Below are 13,375 nucleotides of genomic sequence, written 5' to 3'. Positions count from 1 at the left end.
GTAGTACCAGTACGTTGAAAGATTTCCAGAGAAGTGACTTAGAGATGTAAGAAGACGATATTACAGGTAAGAGAGGATAATTGGATGAAGATGAAATTATGATGATGAAAAGATAGATTTGATTGACAATAAAAATAGATAGAGATTAAGATTCAATGATAACTTTTAGAGCACTATGATAATTCTAGAACCCTAGGTAATAAAGTAGTGAAATACCGAAATAGAAAACCTAAACCCTACATATAACCCTAATCTTAATAAACCTTAAAAGTATCAGAGTAACCGGATCAATCTGCATCATGATAATGTTTCTTAGGATAAGAAATATGATTGCAATTTACTTTAGATAGGTATTAGTATTAATTACTGTTGGCCTACAAACCCAGATGACGATAATTATCTACCACACCATGATACTATCAGCTGTATCCCCTTAATATCTTTTCATTTACTTATAATAGATTCAGTAATTAACAGAATGTTGTTAAGGATATATGTTATCATTTAGACTCTTTTAACAGTTTTTCTAGGACTGGCTCTCTGCAGATTGCAGAGATAATAGACACTAGATTTCTTGATATATATACAGATATCAACCTATAAAGAGACCTAGTATATATACAGATACTGGTTCTGTATATGTAATATACAGATATATCATCACCAACCCAATAAAAAGTATATAATGGAGGTACCACTCATCAGCTTTGCTCATCCATTGAACAGTCTAGAATGAAGCTGGGCTGCCTAAACCACCCACGTCAGATGCCAATGCCATATGAATATTGTCAGCCTGATTAAAAATTCCATTCCCGCAAAGGACATTCTTTCATGTCTACTTTTTGAATTCTGTATCATCATCGTAGTGTAATATAGTAATGCACTATCAAAACAATGAAAAATAAAGTGGTTCCTATTCCTCCCCAATGACTATAAATACACATTAGAATTTGCTTATGTTTTATCAGGTTTCTGTGTTTTGTGGGAGCGTTTCTAATTTGCTTAGCTAGTGAAGTTTATATTAGTTCAGCATGAATTTTGTAGTAGTAAAAGTGACGGCGATCTACCTAATTTTTTCTCTTACTGTGGTCGAGCCTCAGCCTGTGGATGCTAGAAAGAAGCAGCCTTTGATCAACACATTGGCAAGTCAGGATCTTGTTACCAATTTGCCTGGCCAGCCTGCTGTAGACTTCCAGCACTACGCTGGCTATGTCAATGTGAATGAAACAAATGGCAGGGCTCTCTTTTACTGGTTCTATGAGGCTGCTACTAACCCAGATCTAAAACCTCTTGTTTTGTGGCTTAATGGAGGTGAGCTGACTGATATATCTATATAACCCTTTAATGCTGGTTGTTGATCTAGACCTCACTTGGGATGCATGAGTACCCAAACTAGTAGTTCAATTCTTTTTGCTTTTCAGCATCAGGTTGCATGCTTATCTTTGTAGCCATCCATGTTCCATTATGCTATATCCATATTTTGACCAAATTTGAGCCTATAATATGGATATCTATATAGCAATTCATAATCATATATGTGTGGAAGAGAAAGCCAGCATATATATAGGTTCCTTGATATCTTCATGTTGCCTTATCTTTAGACAGTCCGTCACCCAACATCAAACATGTTAATCACTGCCAATAAACAATTGTAAAGCTCGATGTGACTATATTGTAGTAATCCTAATGTACTTGGTTTTAGTGGAGATCAGTTTTTCTATTTCTTTTCCTACTCATCCAGTGTTCAATAATCTATGTACTATCAGGTCAGGCACTTTTTTTCCACTTCATGTTATATGCTGAGGTGACAAGATGCTATATGTTTCAGGTCCTGGGTGCTCTTCTGTGGGATATGGAGCAACCCAAGAGATTGGTCCATTCATAGTGGGCACTGATGGCCATGGACTTAGATTTAATAACTACTCATGGAATCAAGGTATGACATATGAGCTATGGGGTGCTGCTTCACACTTTACGATCAAATCAGTCATATTACAAACTTGCTTTTCTCTATACTTGAACATGTCATTTGCTTCTGTATCATATATGGTACACTCCATTTTTTTACCACAAAGTTGTAGTAATATGTTAAAGTTGATGCCTATGATGAAGCAGAGGCCAACTTGCTGTTCTTGGAATCTCCAGTTGGGGTCGGCTTTTCATACTCCAATACAACAACTGATTATGATAATCTCGGGGATGCTTTTACAGGCAAGCTACTTAAAGGCTTCTGCTGATTGCTACAAAACTTCTCTAACAGATCTGCTTTCTTTGAAATAAAAACCAGTACTACTGGATTCACTCAATTTTTTCACACATATGTCGACAAGGCCTAATTAAGATATTATCAAGGTTTTTATGATGTTTTAGTATAATTTATTATTTACCCTATTACTTGGGCTACTTAATTCAGCAAATGATGCATATGCTTTTCTGCACAAGTGGTTTCTCAAGTTCCCATCATACAGAACAAGAACCTTCTATATTGCAGGGGAGAGTTATGCAGGTAATTAAATAAGTCATCCACAATCCCTCTAACCCTCACCTATTAACCATGTGCTGCAATCAAAATTGTTACTGTACTCAGATTTTTTACATCTTAACTTGTTAACAGGAAAATATGTTCCGGAGCTGGCCGAGCTCATCAATGACAAGAATACAGATCCTTCCCAGCATATTGATCTCAAAGGAATCCTGGTATGAACCTTTGGAAAACAATTACAGTTGTTTTTCAGCTTAGTGTGTGCTTTGTGTGTATTGTATTGATTATTGAAGTGTTTTCTTGTATATGATGTACAGCTGGGTAATCCTGAAACATCAGATGCTGAGGATTGGAGAGGTCTGGTAGATTATGCTTGGAGTCATGCAGTGGTATCGGACGAAACTCATAAAATTATACGAGAAAACTGTGACTTTGACGGTGATACTTGGAGTAATAAAAACTGTAGTCAAGCTGTGGATGAAGTACTAAAACAATACAAGGAGATAGACATTTATAGCCTTTACACCTCAGTCTGCATAGGTGATACAGCAAATTCAGATGATGCTTCGATGCAAGTCATGATGATGAAGAAAACATCGACAATGGTGAGTGAAGATTTCAACTGATACTCACTTTTGAGCAACTAATGTTTTAGGCACACTACAATTAAAATTAGCAAGACTTCAATGTCTTTTTTCTTTTGTCAGATGCCAAGGATTATGGGTGGATATGATCCATGTCTGGATGATTATTCAAAAAAATTCTATAACAGAGCAGATGTGCAAAAGGCCCTCCATGTTAGTAATGGTCTCCCACTCAAGAACTGGAGCATCTGCAGGTATTTAATCTGATCTCCCTCAGCCTATCTTGGACATAGCTATCAACAATAATTCATTTGACCAGGTTTGCCAAGATTGCTAGTCATATATCGCACTTAACAAGTGCCGATTATGCTAATAAAAATCTGTTTACCTAATTGTATTGCAGTGTCAAAATATTTAACAACTGGACCGATTCAAAGCCATCTATACTTCCTATTTACAAGAAACTCATTGCAGCAGGAATGAGAATATGGGTGTACAGGTACATTCAAACTTATTGATACATATATCATATATGTTCCGTGCCTTGTTTATCTGATTATGGTTTTGTTTTTATGGATATGATCAGTGGAGACACAGATGGAAGAGTTCCTGTGTTGTCAACAAGATATAGCTTAGGTGCTCTGGGACTGCCTATTACAAAAGCATGGACGCCTTGGTACCACCAGAAGCAGGTAACGAGCTTTACCTGGCCTCAACTATGGAAGTTACATAAATTTGATATACGGTTACTTTTATGACTATTTACCAGTTCCATCAGTTCTCCCAAAATCTAAGTAATCTTTATTTGGTTTATATATATGGTACTTAGGTGAGTGGATGGTTTCAAGAATACGAGGGGCTTACATTCGCAACATTTAGAGGAGCTGGGCATGCGGTTCCTTGCTTCAAACCAAGCAACTCACTGGCTTTATTCACCTCTTTTCTTCTTGGGGAATCTTTGCCTTCCACGCGATGATCAAGTGATCGTCACAGTGATGATAACTGATAACGGAGATCATCTCATATCCAACTATTATACAAGGCAAACCAAGTAGAAGGCCATAGCCAAATAGAAATTGCAGAACCCTTCTAATCCCTCTATAAAATAAGGTCCTTATTGGCAAGAAAATCGAGGGTTAGTGGATAGGTAATGTATTGTTGGTTATATAAAATCTAAATGAACTTTCATATATAATATATTTGAGTAGGAAAAAGTTGCTCAGTTTTTTGTTAAAAAAAAAAAAACAAACAAATGCATGCTATAAGTTGGAGTGTGTTGTACTCCTTCAATCGTTCAATATATGTCTATAGTTTACCTTTGACTGGATCGTTTACTTCAATTTGTTGTCCTTGTTGCTAAGGAAGAGTACGTGACTACTTCAAAGATGTAAACTCATTATCAACCCTGATCTTACATCAAACAAAGGTATATGTAGGAATGAATCAAAGCCAAAGTCGATCATATATATGCGTGTAACTAACCACCATTTTTTCTTCATATGATCTGATAGATTCATCCTTTCCTTTTGTGTGAATTTAACAAAGATTTTCCTATATTTTGTGCTTCCATTTTCATATAATACAAGATTCATCCACTCATGTTTCTTGAGTATTTGGTTTATTTTTAGTTACATGCATTTTGATGTAGCTAGGCTGACCATTAGTCAAAGATTTCAGTTTGATTGCGGTCAATGAAATTAAAAGCTTGTGTTAATTTCTTTTATTAGGTAACCAAACAAATAAATCCAGTCAAGTAATGAAAATCTCATTAAATTCAATATCACTCAATACCATCATATATAACCTTAATTTGATGTATGGGATTAAAGTCATTAAACCATCGATCGAGGCCTGGAAACATTCCCTGCTTACTTTTACCTTCTTCTTAATCACTTGTTTAATCCTTGTTGCTTAGCGTTGGTGCACCTTACAAGAATTAATCATGATCTTATTATTAAGTACGACGTTCCCCCAATATAGCTAAACAAACCCAGTCGGAGATTTGTCTTCCCTTGAAACCAAACAAAACCAGCCAAAGCAATGCTCGATCGAGACTGTAAAAAACAAGAGTTGGATAAAAGTGAAAGTGAAAGCGAGCCTTTATGCATATATGGCATTTCACTTTAGCGCATGCATTGGCGTTAAATCTGCATGCAAAGGAGAATCTGATGCTTAATCACGTAATTAGGATCACTTTTTTTTTCATGTTGAAAAGTGAACTAGCAGTCAACCCAGTTGAGGTCAAATAATCTCGAACTACTTGAACTGATAGCTCAATAACGTATCTGTTAATATTCACTATCATATACATACTATAAACTATGAGTCTAAGCTAAGATCCTGTCATAATTTTGAGCTAGGGTTAATGATTCTGGGGAAGATGTGTTGACCAGGGGCGAGGATACCCAGCGGATCATAACAAGTCTTCCGCTCGACAATTCTGCTCCAGCGATTTCCGAAATGGCGTTTCCATTCCTCCTGCGATTCATATTGAGGCAGGTACAACTTAAAGTCGTAATCTTTCTTCAAGCAGTACCGCACAATCTCTTGGTTTTGAGCAACCAGACTTTCACAAGACAGGCCTTTCGGGTATGCCGGAGTGAACCGCAGCAGCGCCACCACGTAAAAAATTTCACTTTTTGGTAACGCCACAGACGTACGAGCATCCCACCTAGCAAAAAACAAAAAGAAGTCGTTCAATGAAGTGAATACATACACTGCATGATCACCAAAAAGAAGAAGAACGAGAGAGGACTTACTTGTTACGACGGAGAGGGTAAACAAGCATTGGGCCACCAATGCCGTCTTTGAGGATCTCTTTGAACACCACACGATCGAAGTCGGCGATGTTCGACTTCGACACAAAAATGTTCAACCACGGGTGTGGAGAATCCCAAATGCCGCTGGCCCTGCCGATCTCCTCTTCCTTCTTCACACGCAGTAGAAACTCCTCGTATCCCAGGTCGACTTGGAACCTCAATCCCTCCACGAATCCTAAGCCTCGCAGCCGCCTATCCACGCCCTAAACAAAGAAACAATAAAATAGCATCAAACAGATGAGGGCACTTCCGTCATTCCAGACCTACAAGGGACATGGCATTCAGAGAAAATGATGGCCTTTTTGGCCATTTGAGGGATTTAGGGGACCAGCAAAATCTCAAATCACTGTTCAGACCCCTCCCGAAAATCAGGAGCGGCTTACACTTGTTCGTGTGTAAGTGAACTCAGACAACGAGTTCAAATAAATTCTCAGCCGTGGGTCCTCACTTAGCTAGCAACCACCGAGGTCAGAACTCAGTTGCAGAGGCCATGACGCAAATATAGCCGGAAAAATAAAAGCTACAAATCCGACGACATAGAATGTAGAGGTTTAGAGAGATGATATATAGTCACTAGCTGGTGTAGGAGATACATGAAATGAGAATGCTGGGGTTTTGGAACTTACCATATCAACATCTGAAATGGAGTCACTGCTCCGGTAGTGATGAGCGAGCTCGAGATAGTAAAGTACGGATCCGGCTTCCTTTGGAAGTCGGGTCCGGTCGAATACTTGGTCCCGACTCAGAGGAACCGAGGGCAGCCCGTCCGGGCAGTCGTTGTTCGGCAACGCAAAACCTTCGATGTAATCGAACGTGTCGTGGTCACGGCGACGAGTGACAAGCGACTCGGCATCGCGGGTGAAGGCGTCGAACTCGGTGTACACCAGCCTTATCCGCCTCACCTAATTATCACCATTAAAAACCAAAACAGCGATTACGTTGATGCTCATGCATGCAGCTCTAGGTTTTTTATTGAATGCATGCAGCTCTAGTTGGTAAAATAGTAATACGAACCATGTCTGGGGCTGGCTGGAGCAAGATTCTAGCTCGGGTGATGACGCCAAACTGGCCCAGCCCGCCGAGAACGGAAAAGAAGAGCTCCGAGTGTTGCGTTTCCGAGCAAACGCAAATCTCGCCCTTCCCGGTAACGACCTCCAACTCCGTGACATTGGAGATCTGTGGGCCGTACCGAAAGGACTGCCCGCTGACGCCGGCGTTAGATAAAGTGCCGCCGACGGTTAGGTTGAGGTAATCTGTCCACGACCTCGGCGCCATCCCGCACTCCCGAACGCACCGTTTCAGCACGTCTTCCCATAATGCCCCTCCAAACACGTCAACGTAGCCGGAGTTGCGGCTCGTCCTCACCACCCGGAAATGGTCCTTCATGGCCGGCATGTCCAGGACCAGACCTCCATCCGCCATGGCCTGGCCGTTGATCGAGTGGCCGTTCCCGCGCGCCGCCACCGTCAGGTTCAGCTTCGCCGCCAGTCTCACTATGCTTGCCACGTCAGCTGCGCCGGCGGGCCGGATCAAGGCGAGTGGAGCGACGGAGTTCATTCCGCCGAAATCTTTGGCGGCTTTGGCGGCGGCGTCTCCGCAGTGGATGATAGACTTGAAGGTAGATCTCATCTTTGCCGCAGAAGATTTGGGTTTGGCGGTTGAATATTAGATTCTCTCTCTGTCTCTAAAGCAAGAAGCTTTTAGTAGGCTCTCTCTCACTGTTTCTGTCTCTAAAAAAAATTGAAGCTTTAGAACTGGGATGGTTAGGTCTGGAGCTGGTGTAGGTTTAAATAGCAGTTAGGGTTTTTATTTAATAAAATTTGAAGTCATCCTACCTTCAATATCTACTGTTGACGTAGGGATTCTATCGTCATCCTACCTTTAACTTTATGCACAGTATTTTCATTATATCGGTGTGCACCTTTTCTGCTCCTTAGAAAGAACAATTATATTTTCCCTTTAGGATTTCTTCTGCATAAGCAATTTACGAGGATTATATAATATCCTTGCTAGCGTACACTCTACAGATCTGTATAGTAATATCTTGGGAAGTTTTCATTATTGTGCTAGCCATTGAAGAAGTCCTAGTCACCCTGTAGTTTGCATTACATAGTTACTAGTGTCCATCATAACTGTATCAAGGAAACTAACCAGTTAAGTTGACCGGAATCTAGCTATGTGGATTTAGGAGCCTAATGTTTGAATTGCATACACATGTGGACACTAGTACTTCTGATATAAGTGTTTACAATTCAACTTAGGGCCGGAGCTTATCATCTTTATGTCTTGTAGTTGTGAGAGTTGGTGATGATCGATATGGGTGGAGGCAATCCTGGCCTGTTGTATCTACTACTACCGATAAAAGTTTCAGTTTCTGCAGTGTTGTCGATAACTCCAGACTAGTCTCTCGATCCAGTACGTACTGTCGTCCCTCATCTTGATGGTTCATCGATCGATCATCCAATTTTTTTTACTTCTATCAGAGCGAGGCTTGTTTGCTTTGCTTGACAAGTCAAGTGATCGACAAATGCTTAATTAACATCAATTGGCACTGATTAATTTGGAAGAAACGTTTGAATTGATCTATCACGTCAGCAAGGACAGAGGATAACATGGAGTGACTACTGGAGAAGAGCATGCGCGCAGCTAGCTAGCTAGAGAGGGCTAGCTGCAGTTGCTTTTCTGCTCAAATTAAGGAGGTTATTCACTCGACGATCGAGTTACTGTTATGAATCTGAGAGCTAGAGAGATTATTATTTTACATATTTGCATAGTTAAATAGATTTCAAAACTCCGTTTGACGTCCAACCTGCCATGGCTTGTAATCCATGCCATGAATCTCCAATAGCCAGATTTCAGAGGAGGCCAGGATCTCATCTTACTTTTGTTGTTAAAATCTAAGGGAAAATGCTTAGTACTAATTGTAACATTTCATTACCCATTCTAATGACAATCTTTTATATGAGCCTATTTGAATGAAAGTAAACTTTTTTTGTGCCTAAATGGTTAAATCTTTACTAAAGTCTTGACAAACTATATTATTTTAAGATTATTTTGCCCTCACCTCTTCAACATGAAAAAACTTGGCCGGAACCTCAAACTCTGGTCACCGGAATTTCGCGAACGGCAGACTCCGGTCACCGGAATTTCCTCAGTAACCAGTTACTGACTTCTAATAACTAGTTACTGACCAGTTACCAACCCCCAGTAACTGAGTTACTTTGGTCACCGGCCGTCGGAACTGAGTTACTGACCCCCAATAACTAAGTAATGATTCCTTAAAAGACTATTGACTCTGAGTAACTCAATTACTAACCCCCATAACCCCCAGTAACTCGAGTTACCGACCCTCAGTAATTGATTACTGACCTTCAGTAATCGATTACTAACCCCAGTAATCTGTAACTGACCCTAATAATCATATTAAAATATATTTTATGTTCAAGAATCACTCTATTATGATTTCTAAACTAAAAATTTGCAAAACAAAACAATGTATTTGTGACGACTCAGAAATTTTAACTAATTTTCTGCATTGGGGGTTTTAATCTTTTGTGTATAGATATATATATATATATATATTAATACATAGTTAAAAACTTGTTTTAGTTTTTTTATTATTTCTATTTTTATTTAGCCCATAAACTAAAACTTGGCCCAATATCAATTAACCCAAAACCTGAGTCCAAACTAAATCATTGTTTAGAAAGTGTTGTCGCAGGAGGATAGACAGAAAACACGACTTAAACTTAGAAGCTTGTCATTCATCTTCACCGACTTTCTCCTCCATCAGATGCTTCTCAATCCAGAACCATGATCAGTTCCATCCGAAATCTTGCTCAAACACCTTGAAACCCAGAAACCGACCTAGAAAAGCTTAAACAATGGTAGCCGACCTCTTTAAGCAGGATGTGTCAGTTGCTTGGAGACCAGCTGATGACAACTTGAAGCTATGCAGTAGGAGCTAGTACCCTAGGGGTCTAGCCTAGTACCTAAACGGGTAAGATTTCGATTGAACAAATCCAATTTTACTTCTTGTGTTCTTCTCTTGGACGTCAAGTTTGATCCCCTCTTTAGACCCTATAAATAGGTAGAACATTCTGCATTTTGAGATATGTTTTCAGCAGCTATTCATACTTAGAGAGAGAGACTTTGGTGTTAGGTGTGATTCTTTTTACATTCTTACCAATTGGTTTGTTTATATGTTCTTAGTTTGTAAAACTAGATTTTGAATTCATGTTGGAATTATGATTGTTTATTTGATTGGAATAGTTCCTATTTAGAATTGGTTTTGTTGCTGTCATTGAATTCTGTGGCAAGTAGGATTACTAATTCTTTGATTTTGGTTATCTTTGATTTGATTTCTTTGTTAGTCAAATCAGTTCTTCTATGTTATTAACAGCTAGAGAATCAACTATATAATGTTGTTGTTATTGTTGTTGTTGCCATTGTTTGAATTAGCTTAAGATTTTGTACATGTAGTAGATTTATTCTTTTTCAAACAGATTAGAAACTGATGAAGAAGATTATAGGATCTGCAGGTTTGGGTGTCCTGAGTAATTATAGTGTTGTTGTTTGAATTTGAGACTCTTGTTTTCTCTTATACAGCAAGAGCTTAGAGTGATTAAGAAACCTATATAAGCATTTAAACATCCATAGAACTGATTAGGAACCTTAGACTTTGCATGAACTGAAGTATGGAAAAGTTTATGTAACTTGTTCATTTAGTTAACTCTGAGCAGCCATATCTTTTGAATTAATCATGCATTTTAGAAATCATTTGCATGTATTGAAAGGTCATATTCTTAGCTTGATATTTGGGTAATTTCATGCAAGTTCATTTAGAATTCATTAGTCAAGTTTGAAGCTGAAAACATAGCTGAACATTCTGTAAATCAGCTTTCTTGTATTTTGGAGTCAGTCACTTTGTTGCTAAAAACTGTACATTTAGGTTGGTTATTTGAAGCTTGTTTCTTCATAAAAATTGTAGCAGGCATCCTACAGATTTTTCCAGAATTTGAATCACTTCAAAAGGATTTCTTTAGATTAAGATATGATTTTTCAAAGTTCAGAGTCTGCAGTAAGAAATTCTGCAAATCAGTATTCTGAGTTTTTGACCCAGCTGTCTCTTTACTAATATCTGTGCATTTCAGTTGAGTATTTGAAGTTTGTGTCTTCATGAAAGTTGTAGTACACATGTTAAACATCATTTAGGAGTTTGAATCTCTTGAAAAGAATTCATGTAGATTAAGTTATGAATTTTCGAAGTTGAAGGTCAGCTTTAAATGGTTTTTGTCATTTGTTACTAGTTTACTGTTTATTCGTTTTGTATGGTTTCCTTCTATTCAAACTTGTATAGATATTAAGATTAGATCATAAAGTTCCTATATGTGTCATTATTTTATGTTATTAAAGGTAGAAACCATGATTTTTGGGTTGCTTAAAGCTAGCTATAAGATTTAGAACTACTTTTACTTGTTGCTACTTTATTTTGCTGGTTGTGTGATGTTTTAGTTCAGTCCCTTACACTGAAAGTCCTATGTGATTTCTTTTTTTTTAACACTAAAATGTTTATATTAAATACCTAGAAGTTTTGTATCACTTAGAGTTTTTACTTTGCTTTTGAAAACAAAGTTTAGGCACTTTTAGCAAAATTTTCAAAAAACCCTGAAACTGTAACTAAACTTTGAAAATTCATAACTAATTCAAGAAAAATCGTTTTAAGGTGATTCCAACTCTCAGTGTTTCTTTATTGTGTCTACTATAAATCTTTAGAAGAACTCGAAGTCCAATTCTAAACAGTTTTGTACAGTTTTTAGTGTGAAGGTGACTGTTGCAGTATGCTAGTTTGTGTTATTAAGTGAAAAGCTATTTTGGTTAGCTACTCTTATGTTTTAGTGTCTTAGCTGATTCATAAATAGAGTTCTAAATGAAATAGAAATCGTATATGATTGCTTAACTAATGTTTTTATCTTTTATTAGGAACTTGCAGTGAGTATCGACAAAGGTAGGAGGAAACTTGAGGAACCTCTATGCTTGCCTTATATGTGGTTTTACGGATTGTCTGAATTGTTTGTTTTCTTGTTGCCAGATTACTGATATGGTTTGTTTAAATTCATAAAGGTGTTGTTTCCATATCAAGCATTAGGGAAGTGTAGTAGTATGTATAAAGCATTTGGGATAAAGAAGTGAGTAATAAAACTTGTGTAGTTGAGTCCATATCTTCAGCAGGAACCATATCCCAGGCATGTTGATGCGCAAGTAGTATAGATTATGGAAAGGGTAATTCGAGATTGGCGAAAGGGGAATGGACAAGATGACTAGCAAAAGGGGTTAAAGGGAGATTGTTTATGTAAATAGATACTCAAAGTCACCCTTGTGGTAAAATACATGGTATGAGACATGTAGGCTTGGTGTATTTTGCTATATGAACTATACGGAGCAGATCATACACATGCATATAAATATTGTATTGTGATTTGTATTGTTTGAAGAGGTTTTGCCTCCTATTGGACTATTTAAGCTCACCCCTCAAAATGTTTTGCAGGTGAGGAACAAGTTGTCTGAAGTTGATTCCTTGCAAGAATGTTTTAGTTCATGTGAAATATGTTTGCTGTTTGCTTTCCTTAGAATAAGATGTAGACTTTCATTAGTCTATCTTTGTAAGCTACTTTATGAACTACTTAGAAATAAAGAGTGATCTTTCAGTTGAGTATCAAATGTGTTCTTTTCCAATTTCTTTCATATTCTATTTATGGAAAATTTATTCCATAATTGGAATATGAGTTACACCTCAAAAAAAAAAAAAAAAATAGAGGTGTGACAGTATTACATCAAATCTTTCCCATCTCACCTCTTTGTGGACAAATAATCCTCTAAAAATCCATTTAACATCGGCACCATTTACTTAATTACTCACACTTGGATAACAAAATTATGCTCAGAGGCTATCATACCAATAAAGGAAGCAAAAGGCTAAAACAGAACACGTCCTTTTGGCTTTTTGGTGACCGACGAATGTGAGTTTTCGGACCGATGAACTTGCTTCGGATCCTTGTCACCGCATATGTGACGTCAACGACCTGCTCCTCAACATCCAATTGTCGTCGCAATCATCATCTTGTTGAAAAACAAGATTGAATAACCTCATAACCACGTCTGAGTTGGTCGACCTCACCAACGAGGATGCAGATGACGCAATGGAATCGAGGGAGGAGAGATCTGAGCACTTGCCGACGCCGGATCGGTGGTGGATCTGGTCCTTTCTCGCCAGAATGAGGTTCTCACCGGGCTTGACTGAGAAGTCCTCGCCGGTGGCTCGAGGCTGCCCTCGTACTCGTAGTCTGTCGATCTCAAGCTTCTTGAGGGTGCGGTAAGCGAGGTCGCCGGAGATGGAGATGGTAAAGGAGATGATCTGGGTGGCGGTGATCTTTGTGAGAGAGAGAGAGAGAGAGAGAGAGAGAGAGAGAGAGAGAGAGAGAGAGAGAGAG

At 38.3% G+C, this 13,375-nt stretch overlaps 2 protein-coding genes across 2 annotated transcripts in view; one reads left to right on the top strand and one right to left on the bottom strand.

The window, feature by feature from the left end:
• Positions 1–13,375, bottom strand: part of LOC101310880 — a 1,534,871-nt gene that overhangs the window by 653,793 nt on the left and 867,703 nt on the right. The gene's annotated exons all lie outside the window — the stretch shown is intronic.
• On the top strand, positions 1,004–4,275 carry LOC101312610 (serine carboxypeptidase-like 31-like). The gene is made up of 10 exons (XM_004293473.1): positions 1,004–1,311; positions 1,829–1,936; positions 2,116–2,211; positions 2,414–2,506; positions 2,615–2,697; positions 2,800–3,087; positions 3,190–3,320; positions 3,470–3,565; positions 3,653–3,758; positions 3,896–4,275. Exons 1-10 carry the CDS (start codon positions 1,032–1,034, stop codon positions 4,040–4,042), a joined length of 1,428 nt encoding a protein of 475 aa, XP_004293521.1. The 5' UTR covers positions 1,004–1,031; the 3' UTR covers positions 4,043–4,275.

The sequence above is a fragment of the Fragaria vesca genome, linkage group LG3, assembly GCF_000184155.1.
Source record: "Fragaria vesca subsp. vesca linkage group LG3, FraVesHawaii_1.0, whole genome shotgun sequence".
In the NCBI taxonomy this organism is placed as follows: domain Eukaryota; kingdom Viridiplantae; phylum Streptophyta; class Magnoliopsida; order Rosales; family Rosaceae; genus Fragaria; species Fragaria vesca.
The sequence above is the reverse complement of the archived record's forward strand: the minus strand, read 5'-3'. Positions and strand labels throughout refer to the sequence as shown.

Bases quoted from the DNA above. Each gene is read 5' to 3' on its own strand.
- LOC101312610 (XM_004293473.1), top strand. From the start codon at position 1,032: ATGAATTTTGTAGTAGTAAAAGTGACGGCGATCTACCTAATTTTTTCT. The intron at 2,212-2,413 runs GCAAGCTACTTA...TACTTAATTCAG, and splicing joins TCTCGGGGATGCTTTTACAG to CAAATGATGCATATGCTTTT. The intron at 3,566-3,652 runs GTACATTCAAAC...GGATATGATCAG, and splicing joins ATGAGAATATGGGTGTACAG to TGGAGACACAGATGGAAGAG.